This window comes from Lagenorhynchus albirostris, chromosome X, assembly GCF_949774975.1.
Source record: "Lagenorhynchus albirostris chromosome X, mLagAlb1.1, whole genome shotgun sequence".
Classification (NCBI taxonomy): domain Eukaryota; kingdom Metazoa; phylum Chordata; class Mammalia; order Artiodactyla; family Delphinidae; genus Lagenorhynchus; species Lagenorhynchus albirostris.
In genome coordinates, this window is record NC_083116.1 from 16330010 (window position 1) to 16350431 (window position 20422).

Genomic DNA, 20422 nt, shown 5'->3' on the forward strand with positions numbered 1-20422 from the left:
ATTATACATCTGACTTAAAAAATCTTTTTAAGTAAAATAGTTGTTTGGCTAATGTCATAAATACCCAGTTAGCACAAAATGTGACTTTGAGAATTAGAAAAAAACTAACGGCATCATACGGCATCAATTCATCCTGACTACATTCAATTTATTCTTTAATTAGGAACTTTCTTGATAACCAAATATTCATGTTATTTTTACTCTTATTTCTTATTTTATTTTCAGACATGCAGGTAACTAACTGTTGCTTGAAATTCTTAAATGAAAAAAACAATTTTCTAGCAAATAAGCTAAAAGCATGATATAAATATCAAGTCAATTTTTCTAGTTAGTCTTAGATTTTATTCATACAAGGACAAAACAACTAGTTGAAAAGGTCAAGTGATTCTATCTTATTTTTACATAATTGACCAGTTGTTGGAGTCATGATTTGGGGAGTAGGAACCATCACGACAGATAAAGGTCATAGGAATTCTTCAACAAAACAGTACACAACCCCTTCAAGTACACTAAACTGAGCCATATTCGACCCTGGACACAAAGAGAAGCAGATCCATCTGGCAACAATGAACAGCTACGAGCAAGCTGTTACTGTTCAGAAAGCAGAAAGAAGGAAAATGATTCACCAATTACTACTGTTAATAATACATACAAAACAAAACCTTTTGACTTAATCTTTTCACAAATGAAATATAGTGTCCATTTTCCCGAAGATAATTCATATTCCACTTTGAGATACAGTCTATCTGGTCTTTACAACAAAATCAAAACCCCATAGAATTTTCTGTAGAGCATGTATGGTTTTATTTTTTTTTTAAAAAGGTACCACACCTCTTTTCATTAAAAAGCACTTCTTTGGAGTAGCAGAGCAAGGAAGCTTAATCCCTACAGGTGGACTTTTAAATTGGTACCAATTTTCTGGAGGGCAATTTTTATCCAAACTCTAAATGTACATGCCCTTTACGTAGCAGTTCCACTTCTGGAAATTTAGCCTAAGAAATTACTTGCTTAAGGACATGAAGGTGCACGTGAGACTGGACAGAACCATACCCTACAATGCCATGGAGCCGCTAAACAGCATGTGAGAAATCTAGTTGTGATGACACCTTGTGATGTTGTTCAAGCGAAAAAGACAAGGTGCAGAACTGTAGGTACAGCATGAGCCTATTTATGCTAAAAAAAAAGCGCATCTAAGTTATATCTGTACACAGGCATTTGGCAGAATACACATCAAATACTGGGGAGTAGGCTTGTGGAAAAGGGGGGGATTCTCACATTTTGCTTGATATATCTTATATTTTAATTTTGTACAATGACTACATATTTTTTTAATTGAGGTAAAGTTCACATAACATAAAATTCACCTTTTTGTTTTTGGCTGTGCCGTGTGGCATGCAGTGGAAGCGCGGAGCCTTAACCACTGGACCACCAGGCAATTCCCTAAAATTCACCCTTTTAAAGCATATAATTTGTGGTTTTTAGTATAGTCACAAAGTTATATAACCATCACCACTATCTAATTTTCATCACCCCCAAAAGAAATTCCATGCCAGTTACTCTCATCCTCCCCTCCCCCCAGCTCCTGGCACCCACTAAACTGCATTCTGTCTCTTATGAATCTGCCTCTTCTGGACATTTCATATAAATGGAATCCTACAATATGTGACACTTTGTGCTGCCTTCTTAGCCCCTTCTTAGCTAGCTTCATCCAGGCTGTAGCATGTATCAGTACTTCATTTCTTTTTATGGGTATATATATTACTTTTATAAATAAAAAAATCTGGTGGTGGGGTGGTGGTGGTGGGATGAATTGGGAAATTGGGATTGACATGTATACACTAATATGTATAAAAGAGATAACTGATGAGAACCTGCTGTATAAAAAATAAAATAAAATTCAAAAGAAATCTGTAAATAGCTGTGATTTTAAAGCTACTCAAACAGAAAAACCTTACCCTTTTGTACAAATGACTTTGTAGAAACTCAACAGTCTAAATCCAATGTCCACATTAAAGTACAGTTTATTTCTATCTCCCTGCTCCTAACACTCCCTTGAATATCTACTCTCTCAGGTTCCATTTAAAAGGTTGCCCTTCATCCACACAGCAGATCTAGTTAGCTCTTTGCCCAGCTGTACCTTCCCTATCTCCCCACTGCTACCCTCACCCCCAACATAAAAACACATTTATAGCCTATAGAGGTATAGGCAAAGGTAGAATTTGGATGTTTATGGATCTGCTATCTTTTGACAAAGACCCAGGTCTGGTTGACTAACTTCAGTACACTGACCACATGGAGAACACGTCTGCTACAGTTAACAAGGTAAAATACTATCATTAACTTTCATCATAACTGGTATTTTATAGCTTTCATCTTCTGAAGAAAAATCAAGAATGCACCTTTGCCTTGTCCTTAATGTCCCAGTTACCTCATTATCTGAACACGGCAAAATTATGTAACACTGGTTGATACATAAAGCAGCACTGTCTCAGGGACTGGGTTTTCCCTTAAAAACATGGACTGGCCATTTGCTGGCCATAGGATTTTCGTAGGAAATTCTAGCACGTTTATGCTTTGGAATGATCATCAGCAATTGCTGATGACTGCAGCTGAGAAAAGAAAACAAACAAAAAACACCCCAACCCCAGCTGTCAACAGTTTCAATTAGGTAAAGAAAACCACATAATTCTCTTTATAATTTTATGGGGTAATTAAAATGAAACTAAGTAATGGATTTTCAACACACACACACACACACACACACACACTTGCCAAGCATGTGTGTAGCAGTTGCAATAAAGCACACTCTCCTATAGTTCCAGCATTAATCAGAACCTCTTACTTGATTTCTTTTTCCTTTTGAGTAGGAATGCAGGAACACAGGTTAGGAATTGTATGTATGGAATGAGCAAATTCTACCAATTAAAACTTTGATTTCTGCCCTGGATAGGACCATCTCAATACATGAGCACTACTGCTAGAAGTAAGCTGTCCAGAGTAAAGGGAGTACATTTAAATCTTTAAGGTGGAATCCCTTTATGACAAGGATATTATCCTGCACCCTTATTAGCAAGCAGATAAATTGTACTACGAGTTTTGGTTTATTTTTAAAATCACCTTCTAACTAGGTTCCAGAGGACCCGATTTAAGTTGTAGGTATCTTTATCATGGAATGATAAAAGAACCAAAATGTAATGCAGTTCTATCATACTTTTGAAAGAGTGCTGATTCTCTCCCTGATAAAGCCTTATGTGTGAAACTTTGAACTAAACTCAAATTCACATTTTTCTCTCTCATACTTGTTTAACGACAAATTTATTAAACAAACTAGGTATTTCACCTTGAAATAAAAGCAAGACTAAAAGGAACACAGTACTATTGCTGTTACAAATAAGCTTCATCATACCCTTGCACAAAAAAGACATAAATACGAACATGAAAGTCATAACTCATTTATTGAATGAATAGTATATGCAAGAATACCAATAAAAGGAAACTAATACTACAAACTACAATTCTGAAAATAAAGCCAATATAACAGGAACAAAATATACATAACATGAGAGGAATGTTTGATTTTGACCCATAATGCATTCCTTATCTTTACAATTAACCTAAATGTCTGTTAGAACAAAACTGTATACCTTGGTCTAACTTTAGTGCTTTTTAAAAAAGCAACAACATTCTAGAACACTTTTCTTTTGCTTTGAGATATTTGAGTCACACATTTGTTCAAGTACATAGATTCTGATTCAACAGTAGATCTACATATCTTGTTATTCTCTTAATATCTTGAGTAGCATGTACTCCTGAGCAAGTACTATCTGAAATTCTAAAATGGATGATCCTTGAAATAAAATGTATTTCATTTGTGGGTATTTAATAAACTGAGATGAAAGTAAAACTCACCCCTCCCATCCCCCCTCCCCCCAGGAACAAAGAGCTCTTATTAAAGTATAGAAACTCAAGTCTATCTTTCTACTCTAAAGAACATTTCTTACTAACATTTCTGGTAAGGCAATAAATGCTCCAGAATAATCTTCAATATACGCTTGCAAAGATTACACTGTTTAATATCGATAACGAAAACAAAACAAAAAAGGGAAAAAAAAAGGAGAAAAGAAAAGACGCTTCAAAATTTCAAGCTAAAATACGCATAAAAGACAGTCATGGCAGTATTTTTTGAAATGATGTAAATGTTATATACTTATCAAATAATGTCATGCTTATTAAAACTACAGTTAAGGACTTAGGAGATGAACGGTAAATACACTGCTGAGGTCCATTTTTCTAAATAGTCATACCACGATGTAATTACTACCCAGAAGATGATGATGCTACTTGGGAACATAAGTACTGTACAATTTTTACATTGTAAGGCACTTTTACTCAGCATGTGACGAAAACATGGATAGAGAATCAAAATATTGGAGGTTTACAACCAAAGGTGATTTTTCATGTGACTTCAATTTACATTTCAATTTTTAATGAAAGACTATTTAGCCAATCACACCACAGTGAGAAAAATAGGTAGCCAGCCACTTATCTAGCCAACCAAATGGTAAAGTGCTATTCTGGTTGCTAGTGGCAGAGAAAGGGTTGAAGAAACCCATACAAAGTCATACAGTTTATTACATAACAAATCCATTAACTGACAGCTATTGTATTTGAAGTCCATTACATGATTATTGACTGGCCATTATTACCCCCGGCACCTTCCATTTTTCCTAAAACATCATTACAGTAGTTGTCCAAAAATGAAGGTGCTCTATTATTCCATGGGTAAGTCTATGGCACACAATGTAAAAATGATCTAGACACAGTGATTCAAAGATTTAAAATAATGGGTTTCAAGCTGCTGTAGGGAAATAAAGTACAGATCCTTTGGGAAAAGTCACATAGCTTGGTAAACAAACATCTAGATCTGTCGTTGCACTTCAAGTCATGGTGAATTTTGAAAATTCATCACATACACACACAAAAAATCCAATGGTATATTTAGAGCAAAAGGAGAAAAACATATAGGGCAATCCACTACTAAAAGCTAGTTTCCTTCTAAAAATAATAAAAGATGGTTAAAATAAAGCAGTCATCGAGTCCCTTGGTTTAAGTAAATGTGTGAATACACACTTGACAAATGTGACTTTAAGGGACTAGCAGTTAAAAAAAATCAGTCGTTAAGCACAGTGTAATTTTCCACCTGTTACATTTTTAAAATGCTTTTCCATAAGCTGCAGAATATCTCAATGTACAGTCAAGTTAACATGTTATTTCTTGTTGGCTAATTTGCTTTAATGTGGTAGGTTAACTAATAATTCAGAAATCAGAATCCCTACCCTTGATATTGAGGTGCTATGGTAATATTCGGCAGAACACAACTAAAATTTTTTGGTTTTGCCATAAAGAAATATATAAATGTGCTTCAGCAGGTAAGTGGAAGAAAATATCACTAGCTAGAAATGCCAGTGTGAAAATCCTTTCTAAAAAGCTGGGTTCTTAGGCTTTGAGGAACAATTCAGATGATCAATAAAACACCACTGAACCCTACCAGAAGAAAAATAGGACACAGAATCCTATTTTATAGATAAGCAAAGCAATTAATGAAAACATTAAAAATATTAAATAAAGTTTCTAAAATAGTGGTCACAAAATTAAAAATAAATACTGCTTTATGCAAAGACTGTTTTTTTTTTTTTTACTTCTACAGCACATGAGATCTCCTTACATACTTTGGGCCAATATATGAAGTGTTCCACAACAACACGGCACTTGAGAGGAACGGGTTTCAGACACGGTGGCTAAAGTCCTTAGTAAGTGGTAACCCTTTAAAGGTTAAAGAGGCTTAATTTGCTGTTGCCAAATGTTAGTTTAAACTTGAAAGGATCCAATCATTTTGCTAGAAGCTCTTTGTATGACATGAAAAGAGAAGAGGGTTACTGTCAAGAGAATTTTGCTGTAAGCACTGGAGCTCAGAGCTTATAATCAATCACCAGTTGCCTGAGTTCATGCTGGTCAGTGAGAACAACTTTAACAGGAACCAAATGAAAAGCTTTAGCACACTTCTTGGAAGAGATTTTTAGCATGTGCTGTCGAAGCCAAGAGAAAAAGAAGGTTCTCTTCATTTCTCGCCTCCATTACTTGAGTGCGGAAAAAAAATTCATAAATTCCCATGTGCTGCCACCAGAGGCGTGTTTGCACTGTAAAGTGAAATTTGCTTATGCTTTCCCTTGAGTATGAATCCACTAAACAAACTTAGACACTCTAAACAGTAGAACTTTGTTCAGTCCAGAAATATAGCTTACTTCATTTCAATGTCTGCTTTAACTGTTGACACTATACACAGGGTTAATAGTGTTTCAATTGCTTCCCAGAAACTGCAAACTACAGCTACGTAATATCAACATGTCAAACTCTGCCATCTAGTGAAGGCTCATAAAACAAACAAGATGTTTTTAGGCAGTTCAATGAAGGATCTAAGAGTTGGGCAGTAAAAAGTTACAAACCCTTTTTGATTTTAGAAAACAGTGAAAAAAGAATAGTAGTTATGGATGTCTTATTCATTCCCAGTTTTCTAACTCTGTCCCATGAACCTGTTTAAAAGATGATAAAAAAATGTAAAATATGATGCTTGAGGGGAACACAATAATATAATGTTATTGAGGAGCAAGAATATCTTATTGGTTTGACATTACAACTACATTTATTGATAAAGTGGATAGCTTGTGTTTATTATTACAAAATCAGCTAGTTAAAAGAAAAAAACTATGCAAGCCTACACATCCTCAGCATTCTAGTAACATGCTTAACTAAACATAATAGCATTAAGAAAATCATACTGCACATTATTACCTCAATACGTATTTATCAGTGTGTATACTGTATCCTGACAACAGAGCCAATATAATTAACTTTCATACCTAGTTTCCATTAAGTTGCTGCTGAGTTAGTTGTTGCTGATCAATTTCTACTTTTCCCCGGCTTTTACTCTCTCGTTCCTCATCTTCTTCATCTCTCTCATCATTTCCACTATGATTTTTACAATATAGTCTACAATGATGAAAGATAAAAATCTCAAAATGTTTTGTCATTGTTGATGAGAATATATTTATGTCATTAGTGGATGAGGTCCATGCCCATTTAAAATCTGGGTTTCCTCATCCACACTAAAAAAACACCCCACAATTAGCTATAGGTCCATCTCTGTCTAAAAGATAGAAAGGAAAGCACTCTATTAATGAAATAATAAAAGTTCGTCTGAAATAAAACCACATATGTCCAAATATAAGGCAATTCCTCACTTTGCCCAATGAGATTAAAAAAAGTTCTTGGCCAACATGAAAATATCAACTTTTAGGTATATATATGAAATAATGAAATTCTATAATGGTTCATATACATAATTTCAAAGCACATTTTAGGAAATAATATAAATTGTATACATGCTGCTGCTTTCTGCTCACATTTCATGAAACAATTTTACTCAAACTCCTCAAGTACCTTTTCATCATTAGTGTCCTGGCCTTTACTAGAACACCTTTATGAGTCACCTAACAGTTTTCCAGGTACTGCATTTAGCTATGTTTCTCATGATGTAGACTGGCTCCTTTAATTTCTTTTTTTCCCCATGACACTGACCTTCTGGGAAGAGTCAGACCATATGCCTCGTCAACTACACCACATTTTGGATTTATCTAACTGTGGTAATGTTTTTGTTTTGGTTTGGTTTTTAAGAGTCTTTTCTACAGTTTTTTTTTTTCATTTTTTGGCCGCTCTGCACAGCTTGTGGGATCTTAGTTCCCTGACCAGGGACTGAACCCAGGCCACGGCAGCGGAAGCGCCGAGTCCTAACCACTAGACCGCCAGGGAAGTCCCTGTGAATGTTTTATTTGGTTTTCTCTCACCCTTTATTTCCTGTAAACTAGAAACAAGGTCTAAGGCCTTGGTTAAGTTTAGGTTCAACTTTCCTTTGTTAGTCCAGGATACTTTGTAGGTAATCCTGCATACCTCAGGATGCATGTAATTTCAGAATGTCCTGCTATGAGTGTGCTGTTTTCACTTGCTTTAAGGTGGTAGAAACGGCCAGATTTCTCTATCGTAAGGGTAAGTATTCCCTCTTTGAAATTAACAAACCATCTCTGGAGGGATACTTTGACATCATGCTGTTCCGACAACCTTTTACTTGGGTATATACTTGAAATTCATTGTTTTTAATGAAAATAGCAATGCAGGTGATTTTGAACAAAGGTTTAGGCCACTTTACTGTATATACATCACTATATTTTTTATAGTTAAATACCCCTACAATAATCAAAGAAGGGTGGGAGCTGATCTGAGCTCAGTTTTAGGTCAATTATACACAAGATGACAAGATGGAACAATGCTTAGAAAATGTTCAGTGGATGCCCTCTTGTGGTCAGCAACGGATAAAAGATGATCACAGGAATTCATCTGCCACAAATGGTGTAAGACTAGGTTTAACATGAAAAGTTTCTAACAAGTGAGTAGAATAAACGGCAGGGGTGGGGCTGGGGGGGCAGCAATAACAACTGACTTCTGACCTAGTTTTGCTCATCATTTTTTATTCTTAAAACATTTTCAAAGAACTATGGAGAATTTCTACTCTTCAAACGCTGCATGTTAGGAATCACTTTAAATCATGAGTTCAATCATGAGTTCAAGTATCAAATATCACTTCTATATAGTGCACCTATTAAGTATCTTCCCCCAAATATAACCTGAATCTAATTAAGCCTTTGAGCCAACTTATAAATTACAGGATATACAGAGGGGTAGAGAAATGAGGTAAATGACATCAGGAAAATGCAAATTGATAAATCTAGAATATGGGACTTTTACAGGACAACTTATCAGGGTTCCTTAACAGGTAGAAGGAAAAGGCAAGGGTGGAGTGGGGACTGCTCTATATTGAGAGAGACTTAAGAGACATCCATTAAATGCAATGTAAGGACCTTGCATGTATTGAGGTTTGAACAAATCAAGTCTAAAAAGACATCTTCAAGACAATTGGGGAAATGCCAAAGTGAACCAGGTATAAGATGATAATAAGAATTTACTGTTAATTTTATAAGATGTGATGATAGCATAGTGATATTGAAGTATGTAAGGATAAAATGACAAGAGATCTGGGATTCTGCTTTAACATACCTCAGAAAGAAAAAAAATGTAGATGAAACAACCGTAGCAATAAGTTGGTACCTGCTGAGACTGGGGTTGTTATACTCTTCTATTTTTGTGGGCTTTTAGAAATTTTTATAACAGAGTTTTATCTAAAAGGATGAGCCCTTTCTTGTTAGAACAAATTTTAATCTTTTTATCGGATTATTTTTCACTCAAGGACTATTTCCCATAGGCCTATTATGTGTCTTTCACCAGTCTGGACACCAAGGCCGCAGGTACTGACCAGTCAAACAAGATCTCTGCTGTCACAGAACTTACTGTTTTATGGTGGGAGGCTGACATTTTAGAAAAATACATATTTAAATAGCTTAGAAATACAATAAAGACAATAAAACAGGATAAACAGATCACTATATAATCTTCCCTCGCCTTTTTAATATGAATATATTCAGGATCCAGAAAGGGCTGGTAAAGAAAGAAAGCAAGTCACATGTAGGAGGGAAGGAAGCCACTTCATTCAGAAATATTCCTCCTTGCATTTCCTTTCATTTGTCCATTCTTCTCTCCCCAAACTGCCTGCTTACGGACTCATTTGAACTCCATGGTCTCTATGAAAAAATCTGGAATCCACTTCTAAGCAGATTTAAGAAACAAATTTCAATGTGAAAAAGTAAAAAGAGCATTTCAAATCATCATGGATCCCAGTCCAAATACTTTTGTTTAGAAATGATCACTGCAACATGGTTTTCTAACAGCTAAAAAATAAAAGCCATCTAAATGTCTAAAAAGAGAACTGATTAAACAAACTAATACACCCATACACTGGAATACTATGCAACCATTAAAATGGTGATGTACAACTGTTTAACGTCACAGAAAAAAAATGCCTCTACTAAAGATATAGTAAGTGGAAAACAGGTTATAAAAGAGTATATATAAGAAAGTTTTGTTTTTATAAATATACACATATACACAATGACACAAATGTCTAGAAGAAAATATTCCAAAAGATTTAAAGTTATTATCTCTGGTGGTAGAATTAAAGTTGACATTTAGTTTTATTTTTCTTATCTACATTTTCCATCTTTTCCTGAAATGAAAACGGGTAACTATTGTGAAAATATCTAAATAAAGTTAAAATGTAAACACAATAATTCTCCACATATCTAATTCTAGACATTTTAAATGGGCCTGTTATTTTAAAATATTATTGGCTACTTTTAAAAATAATGGATTGCTCATGAAACATATAAAGGAGAATATAAAATTGCCTCTTCTCCACCCCTATGCAACGAATGAGAGATGACAACTATTAAGTTTGCTGACTATGCTCCTAGAAAATTTTCTATGTATAAAAAACATACACAAATCTTGTACGTGTGTGTACACACGTACTTTTTATATGCTAAAATAGAATTATGCAACTTTTTCCCCTGACTCAATCACTGAAATGCCTCTCCACAACTCTACACATGGGTCTACTTTATTCTTTAATTTCTGCATAGTATTCCACTAGATACATGTATGTACTAAAATTTATTTACTAAATCTCCTGATAGAATTCTGATTTGATTTTCTTTCTTTCCTTCTTTCTTTCTCTCTCCCCTTCCTTCCTTCCTTCCTCCCTTCCTTCCTTTCTCTCTTTCTCCCTCCCTCCCTCCCTCCCTCTCTCTCTCTTTCTTTCTTTGCTATTGTGGGTGAAAAGTTAAAAATCTTTTCCCATTCCACATGAGAATTTCACCTTTGGTTAACTCTTTAGCTCTCTTCCTCTAGCAACTTAACAAAAATTAGTGTGTCAACTATTTTACTAGGCTATGTTACCCCCCCAGTTGGTAGACTGTACCTGGACTGGGAAAAATATGCATATTCTGATAAGAAGTCTTATCTTTGGTCCTCTTTCAGTGTGGTGTAACCTGAAAATTATCTATGCCTATATGACTGTATTGTTAAGAGGTGCTGACTCCAATGGGGTATGAGGCTTTTCCCCAATGTGGATCATATCTTATTGGACCTGAGCTGTACTGCTACAATGACTGCTGCAAGGACTCTCAGAGAAGACGAATATTTGATGCCACCCTGCTGGCAAGCTGTAGTTCTTGTCTATATTCTTCCTGAGTAGACTGATGCCATCTGGGGTAATCTTGTCAGTTTGAAGTATAGTTGAGTCTAAGAAGATGCCCTAGTGGGTGTTGCCACTATCACTAACGATAATGCAATGACACTTCTTGCACATACATCTCTGCACTGTTGTCTGCTCAATCCCTACAAGCACACTAGTAGCAAAAGATATATACTATTTTAAGGTTTTCATCTCCAATAATAAATTGCTCTCCTAAAAAATTGTACCAATTTATTATATTCAACCTTAACATGGAATAAGAATGCCTGTGTCTCAAAAACCTAGCTAACAGTAGATAGTCTAAATCCTATTCATCTTTGCCAAAATTGGTAAGATCTTGTTTTAATTTGCATTTGATTCATTACTAATAAGGTTGAACAGTTTTTCATGTGCTTATAACCCATGGCTATTTCTTCTATAAACTGCCTGTTCACGTCCTTTACCCATTTTTTAAACTGGGTTGTGTTTTTCGTAATGATTTGGAGTTCTCTTTAGGTAGTCTAATTTTAATGTAGTCAAATAAAAGTTCTGAGTTCCCTATCATGCTTAGAAAGGCCACCTATACTCAAGATTGTTTTCTTTTCTTTTTCTTTGTTTTTAAATTTTTATTGGAGTATAGTTAACTTACAATGTTGTGTTAGTTTCAGGTGTACAGCAAAGTGAATCAGTGATTCTTTTCCCATATAGGTTATTAGAGAATATTGAGTAGAGTTCCCTGGGTCAAGACCGTTTTCTAAATGGAGAGCCAACTGTATAGATATCAGGTACTGAATTAATCCATTGTCTCCACATATATAAAATGCTACCACAATTATTTATAAGATTCCAACAAAGACACGGATCTGTCTTCTGTGATCTTCTGTGATCTATCTTATGTGATACTGTTTTAATTACTATATGATTGGCTTTGATATCTAACAGGGGATTTCTCCTCTCAATTGCATTAAAAATTTTCTTGGCTTCATGTGCTATACTAGTTGGCTACCCCACTATCTATCCCCCACCACCCTCCATAGTACTAAACCATATTTTGTTTGGGTAGCAATGTGTCCACTAAGAGTATATTTCCCAGCCTCCTTTGGACATATGACTAAATTCTGGCAAATGAGATGCTGAGCAGAAGCATGTATGGAACTTCTAGGAAGGCTGATTAAAGCCTGACTCAGCTGGAGCAACAGCTACTTTGTCCTTCCATCTTCCTTTGCCCTTGCTTCCTCCTGCTTCCTATGGAAGGAAGCCCAAGGAGGAGACAGCAGAAAGACGCTAATGGAGGCCAACGATAACACTGAAAAGCTGCCTACCACATCTGCACTTCTTTCCTCTGGACGTCTTTTAGGGGAGAAACAAACTTCTATCTTGTTTAAGCTTCTATTTCTTTTCCTGTTATATAAGGTAACAATCATTACTAATAGACAATAATACCACATTTACTTTTTTAGATAAAACTCAAAAAGTTGGATTTCATTAAAATTGTATTAAGTATATAGATTAATTTGGGGAGAATAGGTATCTTTCAAAGTTGAGCCTATCAAGGAACATAATATATTTCGTCATTCATTGGGGTCCTATGTAAAATGCTATTTTTAAAAAAGGTTCACCATTGGTGTATGTGTATGCACGTACGTGTGTGTGTGTGTGTGTGTGTGTGTGTGTGTGTGTGTGTGTGTGTGTGTGTGTGTGTGTGTGTGTGTGTGTGTGTGGTGGGATAGACATTTTTCCTTTACATTTCCTAAGTAGTTATTACTGGAATTGTTTTTAAGAATTCATCTCATATTCAGCAGCCTTACCGAGCTCTTATAAGTTTTAATAAATTCAGAGCTGATTTCTTTGGATTTTCTTAGTAGACAGTAATATCAATAATATTGACAATTGTATTTTTCTCCTTCACAACATTTACTATACATTTTCCTTCCTTTTCTCATTGCACAGGCTTAACCCTCCAGAAAAAGAGTGAAAGTTAACGTTGGCAGTTGGCACCCTTGTCTTGTTCCTGATCTGAATGAAAGTGTATTGATATAGTGGCTCTCAATTAGAGATGAACCTGAGAATCACCTGCAGAGTCATCAAAATACATGGTTTGGGCCTCAACCCACTGAATTTAAATCTGAGGGTAGGGCCTAGGCATGAACATTTCTAAAGAGGGCCGTATCCACCTCCAGGCGATTCTGAGGCTCAGCTCTGGCTAAGAACCATGGTCCATTTACTTTAACACTAAATAAGCTGTTTGCCGTTTTTGTCTCTCCTAACACTCTATTAAGACTCCTAGCTTACCACCAAGAGCACTCTTGCTACCTTACTTTAAAATTCAGAAATGGATGTTGAATGGTATCAAATGTCTTTTCACTATCCACTAGGATTTTTCTTTATTAATTGTAACAGGTCACATTTATATATTTCCTAATTTTGAATAATCTTTAAATTGTTAGACTACAGCCCTGGATTTGATTTTCTAATATTTTATTTCAGATTTTGGTACATATATTTATAAAAGTTAAGACTGGTCTCTAGTTTTAAAATTTTTGTTGTTAAATGCTGTCTTTGTTAGGTTTGGTGTCACAGCTATGCACGTGTTACAGAATGAACCAAGAAGTTTTCCATTTTTTGCTATGTGCTGGACGTCTTTAAATAACATTGGAATTATCTGTTCCTTCAAGGCTTGATAGAACTCACTTGAAAAACATGTGCCTTTATTATTAAGCGAAGTTTGGCCAATTTTATAATACAGCATTAGCACCTCACGCAATCACCCAAATGACTTGGTGACTGCTTACGCAAACTGCTTTGTCCATGGAATAGGAGACCCTGAGTCACTGGTTTATTGCACGCTGGGAATGTGAGAGCGAGGAAGTGCTTTACAACTTGCAAAGGCAAACCAAATAAATATTCAGGGATCTCTACCAACTTATTCTCCATTCGATTAAACAAAGGGAACCATTGTAGATTCACATTGATAACACTAGCCCAACGCAGCACTGGTAAGTGGAGGCCCATAAAAAGGAGGGTAACATGTAATCCCAAATCTCCAAACCTTACTCTTTCATCAGTCTTCCAAGTGTATCTTTTCAACTTCTGCCTTCACAACTATATCCTATTCTAAGTTACCCACAATTCTCACCTGGACCCTCAGCAGTAGCCTCCTACCACCCACCCCCTCATTTGCACCCTTGTTTCTCTCCCATCTTAGGGCCTTGCACACGCTGTTCTCTCTGCCTAGAACGCCTTCCCAATGCCCACATTCATTTCGCCCTTCATATCTCTGCTCAAGCACTATTTCCTTAAGGAAATTCCCAAACACTCCCCCACTACAGACTAGTAGGTTAGCTCCTCCTTGTTACATGCTGTCACAGCGCTTTGTAACATCTTTTACAGCACTTACGAAGTTTATGATTGTATATTTATGTGACCATTTAATTGATATATCTCTCTCCCACTAGACTGTAAGCTTTCATGAGGACACTGTCTCTGTCTGTTTTGATCACTATTGTATGCCCAGCTCCTAGCACAATGCCTGGCACACAGGAAGCATAAAAATACTGATTGAATGAATGCTAATCCAGGGATGTGTAGGCAGAGGAAAATGTCAATTGCAGTACTCATTTCTTATACAGAGTCCTTAGTATTCTACACTTGGCTAAACACCACCTAAGAAGAGTGAGCAAGTAAACTAATGTCATCTATTTAAGGGCAGTTACTTACTGACAAGTTTAGGAAAATGGACAATTGTTCTCTTACTTGTAAATTCCTCGTGACATATTTTCAATGTATTTAGCTTTGTCTTGTACTCCACAGTGGTAATGGTAAGTCTTAACACAGGCTTTTATTTCACATCCAATAGTAGCACCGGGCTGACTGCAAAGTGTACATTTCTGTTTAAGGGAAGAGAAAGAATAATCATAAGCAGTATTTCAAAGTTTATGCAATCTTATTTCTTCTATTTTAGCTATTTCAGCCAAACAGTCCACGTTACAAAGAAAACAGCCAGTTTTTCTATTGAAAAAGAGTGCACTGAACTTATTGTATAGCATATGTATTAAATAACACTGCAATTTAAATCATACTTTGATAGACTTTCTAATATGTAGTCACCCCTGATGTTTCCATTATTTAACTCTACTAACCATCAGAGAGCTGACATCTAAACATAAAGGGAACACTCCTTAATACTGCCAAACACACACACAAAAATATATTCTGTATTTTAGTGGTTGGCTTCTTTTTCTCCCTGAGATCAGTTCCTTTCCTATTATGGCTGGGGGGAAGAATGAGAAGATTCTCAGAGAGGGATTGCTACCAAGTAGGCAAAAGGGCAGAAACAGACTAAAGGGGCTGACATCTTTTTAAGACTTAAGGTGATTGTTGGAAGAAGGGTTTCATAGTCAGAGAAGTTTGAGAAATGCTAGTTTTCAACAGATTACTTGATTGTAGAACTTCTGACAGCCTTCCTCCAGGAAGGAGGGTATAGTAAACAGTTCCCAAGTTTACTGAACTCCAGATGCCCTTTTAACTTTGGAGCAGTGGGAGAGCATCCCGATGGACTGACTTCCTTTGGAGCACACTTGGGGAAATGCTAGGTTAGTGTTGACACTAAGATTCAACAGTGCAGAGGTAAATAAGTTGATCAAGAGAATATGAATTGTTATCCTAGTCACCTATTTGACTTTAGCTGTATGACACAACATTGTGCTACATACGATGAAGTGATTTTTTCCCCTTTATTTTTTTTTTAGTACTCCACATTCTGTTTTAAAGGAGTTTCATTTTTAGAAGAGTAATCAAAGTATCAAAAAACTGAACTGGGTTTAAATGGAACAACTGACATCAAAAATCTTTATACCTTCAAAAATGCAGTTCCACAAAGAAAAAGTCATTTCTTATGGATTCAGACAAAGATCAACAATGCCTGAAACCACCAGATGAAAGATCGAAGGGGAGCTTCACAACGGAGGGATCAACTCACCACCTGAATCCAAGGTCAGACATTATGACTTGTCTGATGTGATAAAATATGGATGATATAGTCCCACCTGTGAAGTGTTCTTACCCCCCAAAATGTTGAAAATGAATCTAATCAAGCTTTACATCTAACTTCCACTTTAAAAGAAAATCTGGCGGATAGAGGGACAAGTTAAATAGCATTGTGAAAAAGCAAACAGACAAATAAAACATGTGGGATATTCTACAGGACAATTAATTTGTTTTCTTCAACATGTCAATGGCATACAACAAAACAAAAACAGAGACAACAGAGACAGGGAGGAGGGAGTGCCCTAGATTACTTAAGGGAAATATAACAACCAAATGTAATATGTGAACCTCCTCTGATTCACACAAACCAACTTTAAAAAGATAGTTTTGATACAACTGGGGAAATACGAACTAGGTATTAAATAACACTGAAGACTCATTGTTAATTTATAAGGTGTAATGACATTGTGGTTAGGTAAGAAAATGTCCAACTTTTAAGAGATACATACTGAAATATGTAGAGGTGAAATGATATGAAGTCTCAGCTCTGCTTTAAAATACTTCAAGCAACAAGAATAAAAGGCATAGATGAAACGAGTGCCGCAAATTCTTGATAACTGATGAGTCAAGGTGATGGATAGACGTGTGTTACTAGTCTTTCTAATTTTGATGTTTGAAAATTTTCACAATAAAAAAATTTTTAAATAGTCATTTCTAGAGACAACTGCTGTCTTAAAGAAAAGATTCTGCATTCCAATGACATTTTATAATATTCACAGACTGTAAAGGAGTAAGTCATCAAATAAAGATGCCATTATTTCTTAAAGCTATTTATTAGTAATTCAGTATGTTTAAAAACATGAGACTTAGGCACATTTTATAAAGGAAACTTTAAAGCTATGATAAACATATTAAAAGATATAACTATGTATGTGAACTTTAACTAAACAGAAGGCTCTGAAAAAATCTCCTTTTATTTAAAAAAAAAGAATGAATAACAACAAGGGGGGATTCTCAATGTTCTATTGGGGTCATGGAATTTTTCTTTAAGCGAGCTTAAACAATTTAACATTTTAAACTTAATAAGGTGTGTCATGTTCACATCTTCATTTATTTTACTAAAAGACTCTCAGATACCCTGAAGTATAAATCTCAGTATAATTGTCTTAGGTAATGAAGTTACATAGAAAGAGGAATAACTTTCAGTAACATCAGCATCCTTTATTATATTACAAATAAGTCAAATATATACTTCACTTTCACATATGAACTACTTTATATTAAATTTTTTGATGACTGGATAAATTTGAGATGTGTTCTAAATTTAAAGCACAAAGTCAGAAGAGTAATGTTGCATAGCATAAACATAAAAGCACAGACCATTCTTTTTCCTCGCTTAATCTCCTGAAGTACAGTTTTAATATCAAAATCTCCAAATTCTGCTCTTGATGTTGTTGTGAGCTGGACTGTGCCAGAAGAAAATAACTAGAAAAGAAAAATGCAGGAACATTTAATATTCAGAATCCTTGTGAGAAAAAGATTAAACAACTTAAGAACACTTACGTTACATTATTTTAATATCCTGAGAAAGATGACTTTTCTTTAATAATAATCAAGTACTGACTCAAATATTTTTTAATCTATTCACGTCTGATTAAAATATAACCCAAAATAAGGACAATGGAATAAAACTAAGGTTGCCAGTGTGGAGCCAAGATTAAATGCTTCATTTAACAAGGAGAGTTCAGCAGTGTCACCCTGTCATCTCAACTATTTTACATTTCCACAGTTTCAAAAATAGTTTAAAATGACAAATTTCCATCATAGATGCAGATGAGAATCACCTAGAGATTTTTTTTTCAAACTAGACATGTTTGGGATCTACTCCAAGGGTACATATTATGGAAAAAGCTCCCCAGGTAAATTTGATATGCATCTCTGGTTAAGAACCTCTGATATGAATAATATAATTTAAAAAAAAATTTTTTTTGGCCATGCCATGTGGCTTGTGGGATCTTAGTTCCCCGACCAGGAATTGAACCCGGGCCCTTGGCAGTGAGAGCGTGGACTCCTAACCACTGGACTGCCATGGAATTCCCTAAATAATATAATTTTTTAAAACCTAATCATAAATGGGATGAGTAATTCAATACAATCTAGTTCAAAAATGTTTACATATGCTATATGTCAGACCTGGATCTAAGGATGCAAAGATAAGATATAGTTCTTACCCTCAAGGGATTTAAGAGTCTATTAGGGGAAAGAGGTTCATAAATGAATAACTGCAATATAGTATATGAAGTGCAATAAGAAAGACTTCTACGAGGTTATAGTGGAGGCCAAACATAGCTTCCAAGACAAGTTTATAAAGCTGAAATTTTTACAGTTATAAAATCATTAATTATGGATTATCTGGAACATAGTAACTATACTTAGGATTACTTTAAATCGCACTAAATCATAAAGGCTATATTTTTTAAAATCTAGAGTTTATGAAGATTTTGGGCTTATAGAACTTCCAGTTATAAAATAAATAAGTCATGGGGATATAATGTACAGCATAGGAAACAGAGTCAATAATATTGTAATAACTTTGTATGGTGACAGATGGTAAGTAGTCTTATCGTGGTGATCATTTTGTAATGTATAAAAATATCGAATCACTATGTTGTATACCTGAAACTAATATAATATTGTAAGTCAATTATACTTTTAAAAAAAGATTTGAGATTATAGGATACACTATTCATAATTCTAAAACACTAATGCTGGGGAGGAAAGTTCTATATTTGGTTACTAGCTAAATGCTTTTCCAAAACTTGTGTTTAAAAGCACATAAAAAGAACCATACTTACCATGCACTTATAATGTGCAGCTGCCTTCTTGGCATTAAATATATGCAGTTTTCCTCTTGCTTCATTTTCTTCCTCCCCTACATGACAAAATCCACATTTAGGCCTGGTGTCACTAGGGCTGCTTCTGTGTGGAGACCTATCTCTCTGCAAATGTAAAAGAAAATGAAAACCTTGAAAAAAAATCCATGAAAATATGCTATCAGTACCTCAAGCTTAGTTAACACTTCAAATGATTAACTTTACCTATCAATACAGTTCAGATGAAATATTCATGGTGCAACAAAAAGAAAGAATCCAACATTTTTCTACTTACATAGGAACTACTCTCCATTTCATCTGTTCCATGGGAGGATGTGGACCTGGTATCTTCCGACAGTCCTTTAAAATTAGTTTTTCGCGGCCTTCCTTTGCGACTTTTCTTTTTACTTTTAGGTGATGAGGGCTCCAGTTCATGTTCATTAAAACTTTCTTCTAGATCAGCTGCTTAAAAATGAATAAAAGCTTTACATGGACCAATCTTAAAATGAGCATTAGTTCATGGGTCCTTAGAACATATGTTTCTCCTTAGAATAAAATCACCTCAAGATATGGGGAGAAATGATCTGTGGTATGTTTGATATAGTGGCCTAACATTTCATATAAATGCAACAAAAATGAAATACAAAGAAATAGTTTTACTATAATAACTGTAAAATTAATTATTTCCATCAAAGTTATAATTCTATGAAAATGAGTTTTGTGATCTTAACTGTGCACATAATTCAATAAACATTTCTAAACTCTAATAAGGGAATTTTTTAGAATTAGATCTTGTATAATTTTTTTTTTACCATAGGTTTCAAAGAGTTTTACCTCACACTGTTGGTGAAATCAGAACAATTACCCAGAAAATAAACTTGCTATAACTTGGAAAGCTAAATGAAAATAAAGTAGGTGTATCTGTGCTGTCCAATATAGTAGCCACTGGCAACATGTGGCTTTTTAAAATTTAAGTCATTTATAATTAAATGAAATTAGGGCTTCCCTGGTGGCACAGTGGTTGAGAGTCTGCCTGCCGAGGCAGGGGACATGGGTTCGTGCCCTGGTCCGGGAAGATCCCACATGCCGCGGAGCGGCTGGGCCTGTGAGCCATGGCCGCTGAGCCTGCGCGTCCGGAGCCTGTGCTCCGCAACGGGAGAGGCCACAACAGTGAGAGGCCCCCGTACCGCAAAAAAAAAAAAAAAAATTAAACCTTCAGTTTCTCAGCCACACTGACCACATTTCACGTGTTTATTAGTCACATGTGGCAAGCTGAGTCTCTACTGGACATCACAGATATAGAATGTTTCTATCATTACAGACAAGT

General features: G+C 35.3%; 1 protein-coding gene across 4 annotated transcripts in view; it reads right to left on the reverse strand.

Moving 5' to 3' along the window:
• Nucleotides 1-3453: 3453 nt before the first annotated feature.
• PHF6 (PHD finger protein 6) overlaps nucleotides 3454-20422 on the reverse strand; it is a 52736-nt gene continuing 35767 nt past the window's right edge. For 2 of the 4 annotated variants that reach the window (XM_060137018.1, XM_060137017.1), the window contains 6 exons: nucleotides 19391-19557; nucleotides 19078-19221; nucleotides 17603-17707; nucleotides 14990-15123; nucleotides 6918-7047; nucleotides 3454-6590 (listed from right to left, as the gene is read on the reverse strand). In XM_060137018.1, the coding sequence (XP_059993001.1) occupies nucleotides 6918-7047; nucleotides 14990-15123; nucleotides 17603-17707; nucleotides 19078-19221; nucleotides 19391-19557 (680 nt within the window). In that variant the 3' untranslated portion in view covers nucleotides 3454-6590. Of the gene's footprint in view, nucleotides 6591-6917; nucleotides 7048-14989; nucleotides 15124-16731; nucleotides 16840-17602; nucleotides 17708-19077; nucleotides 19222-19390; nucleotides 19561-20422 lie in introns of all 4 variants that reach the window. The other 2 variants (XM_060137015.1, XM_060137016.1) reach the window with 2 other exon arrangements.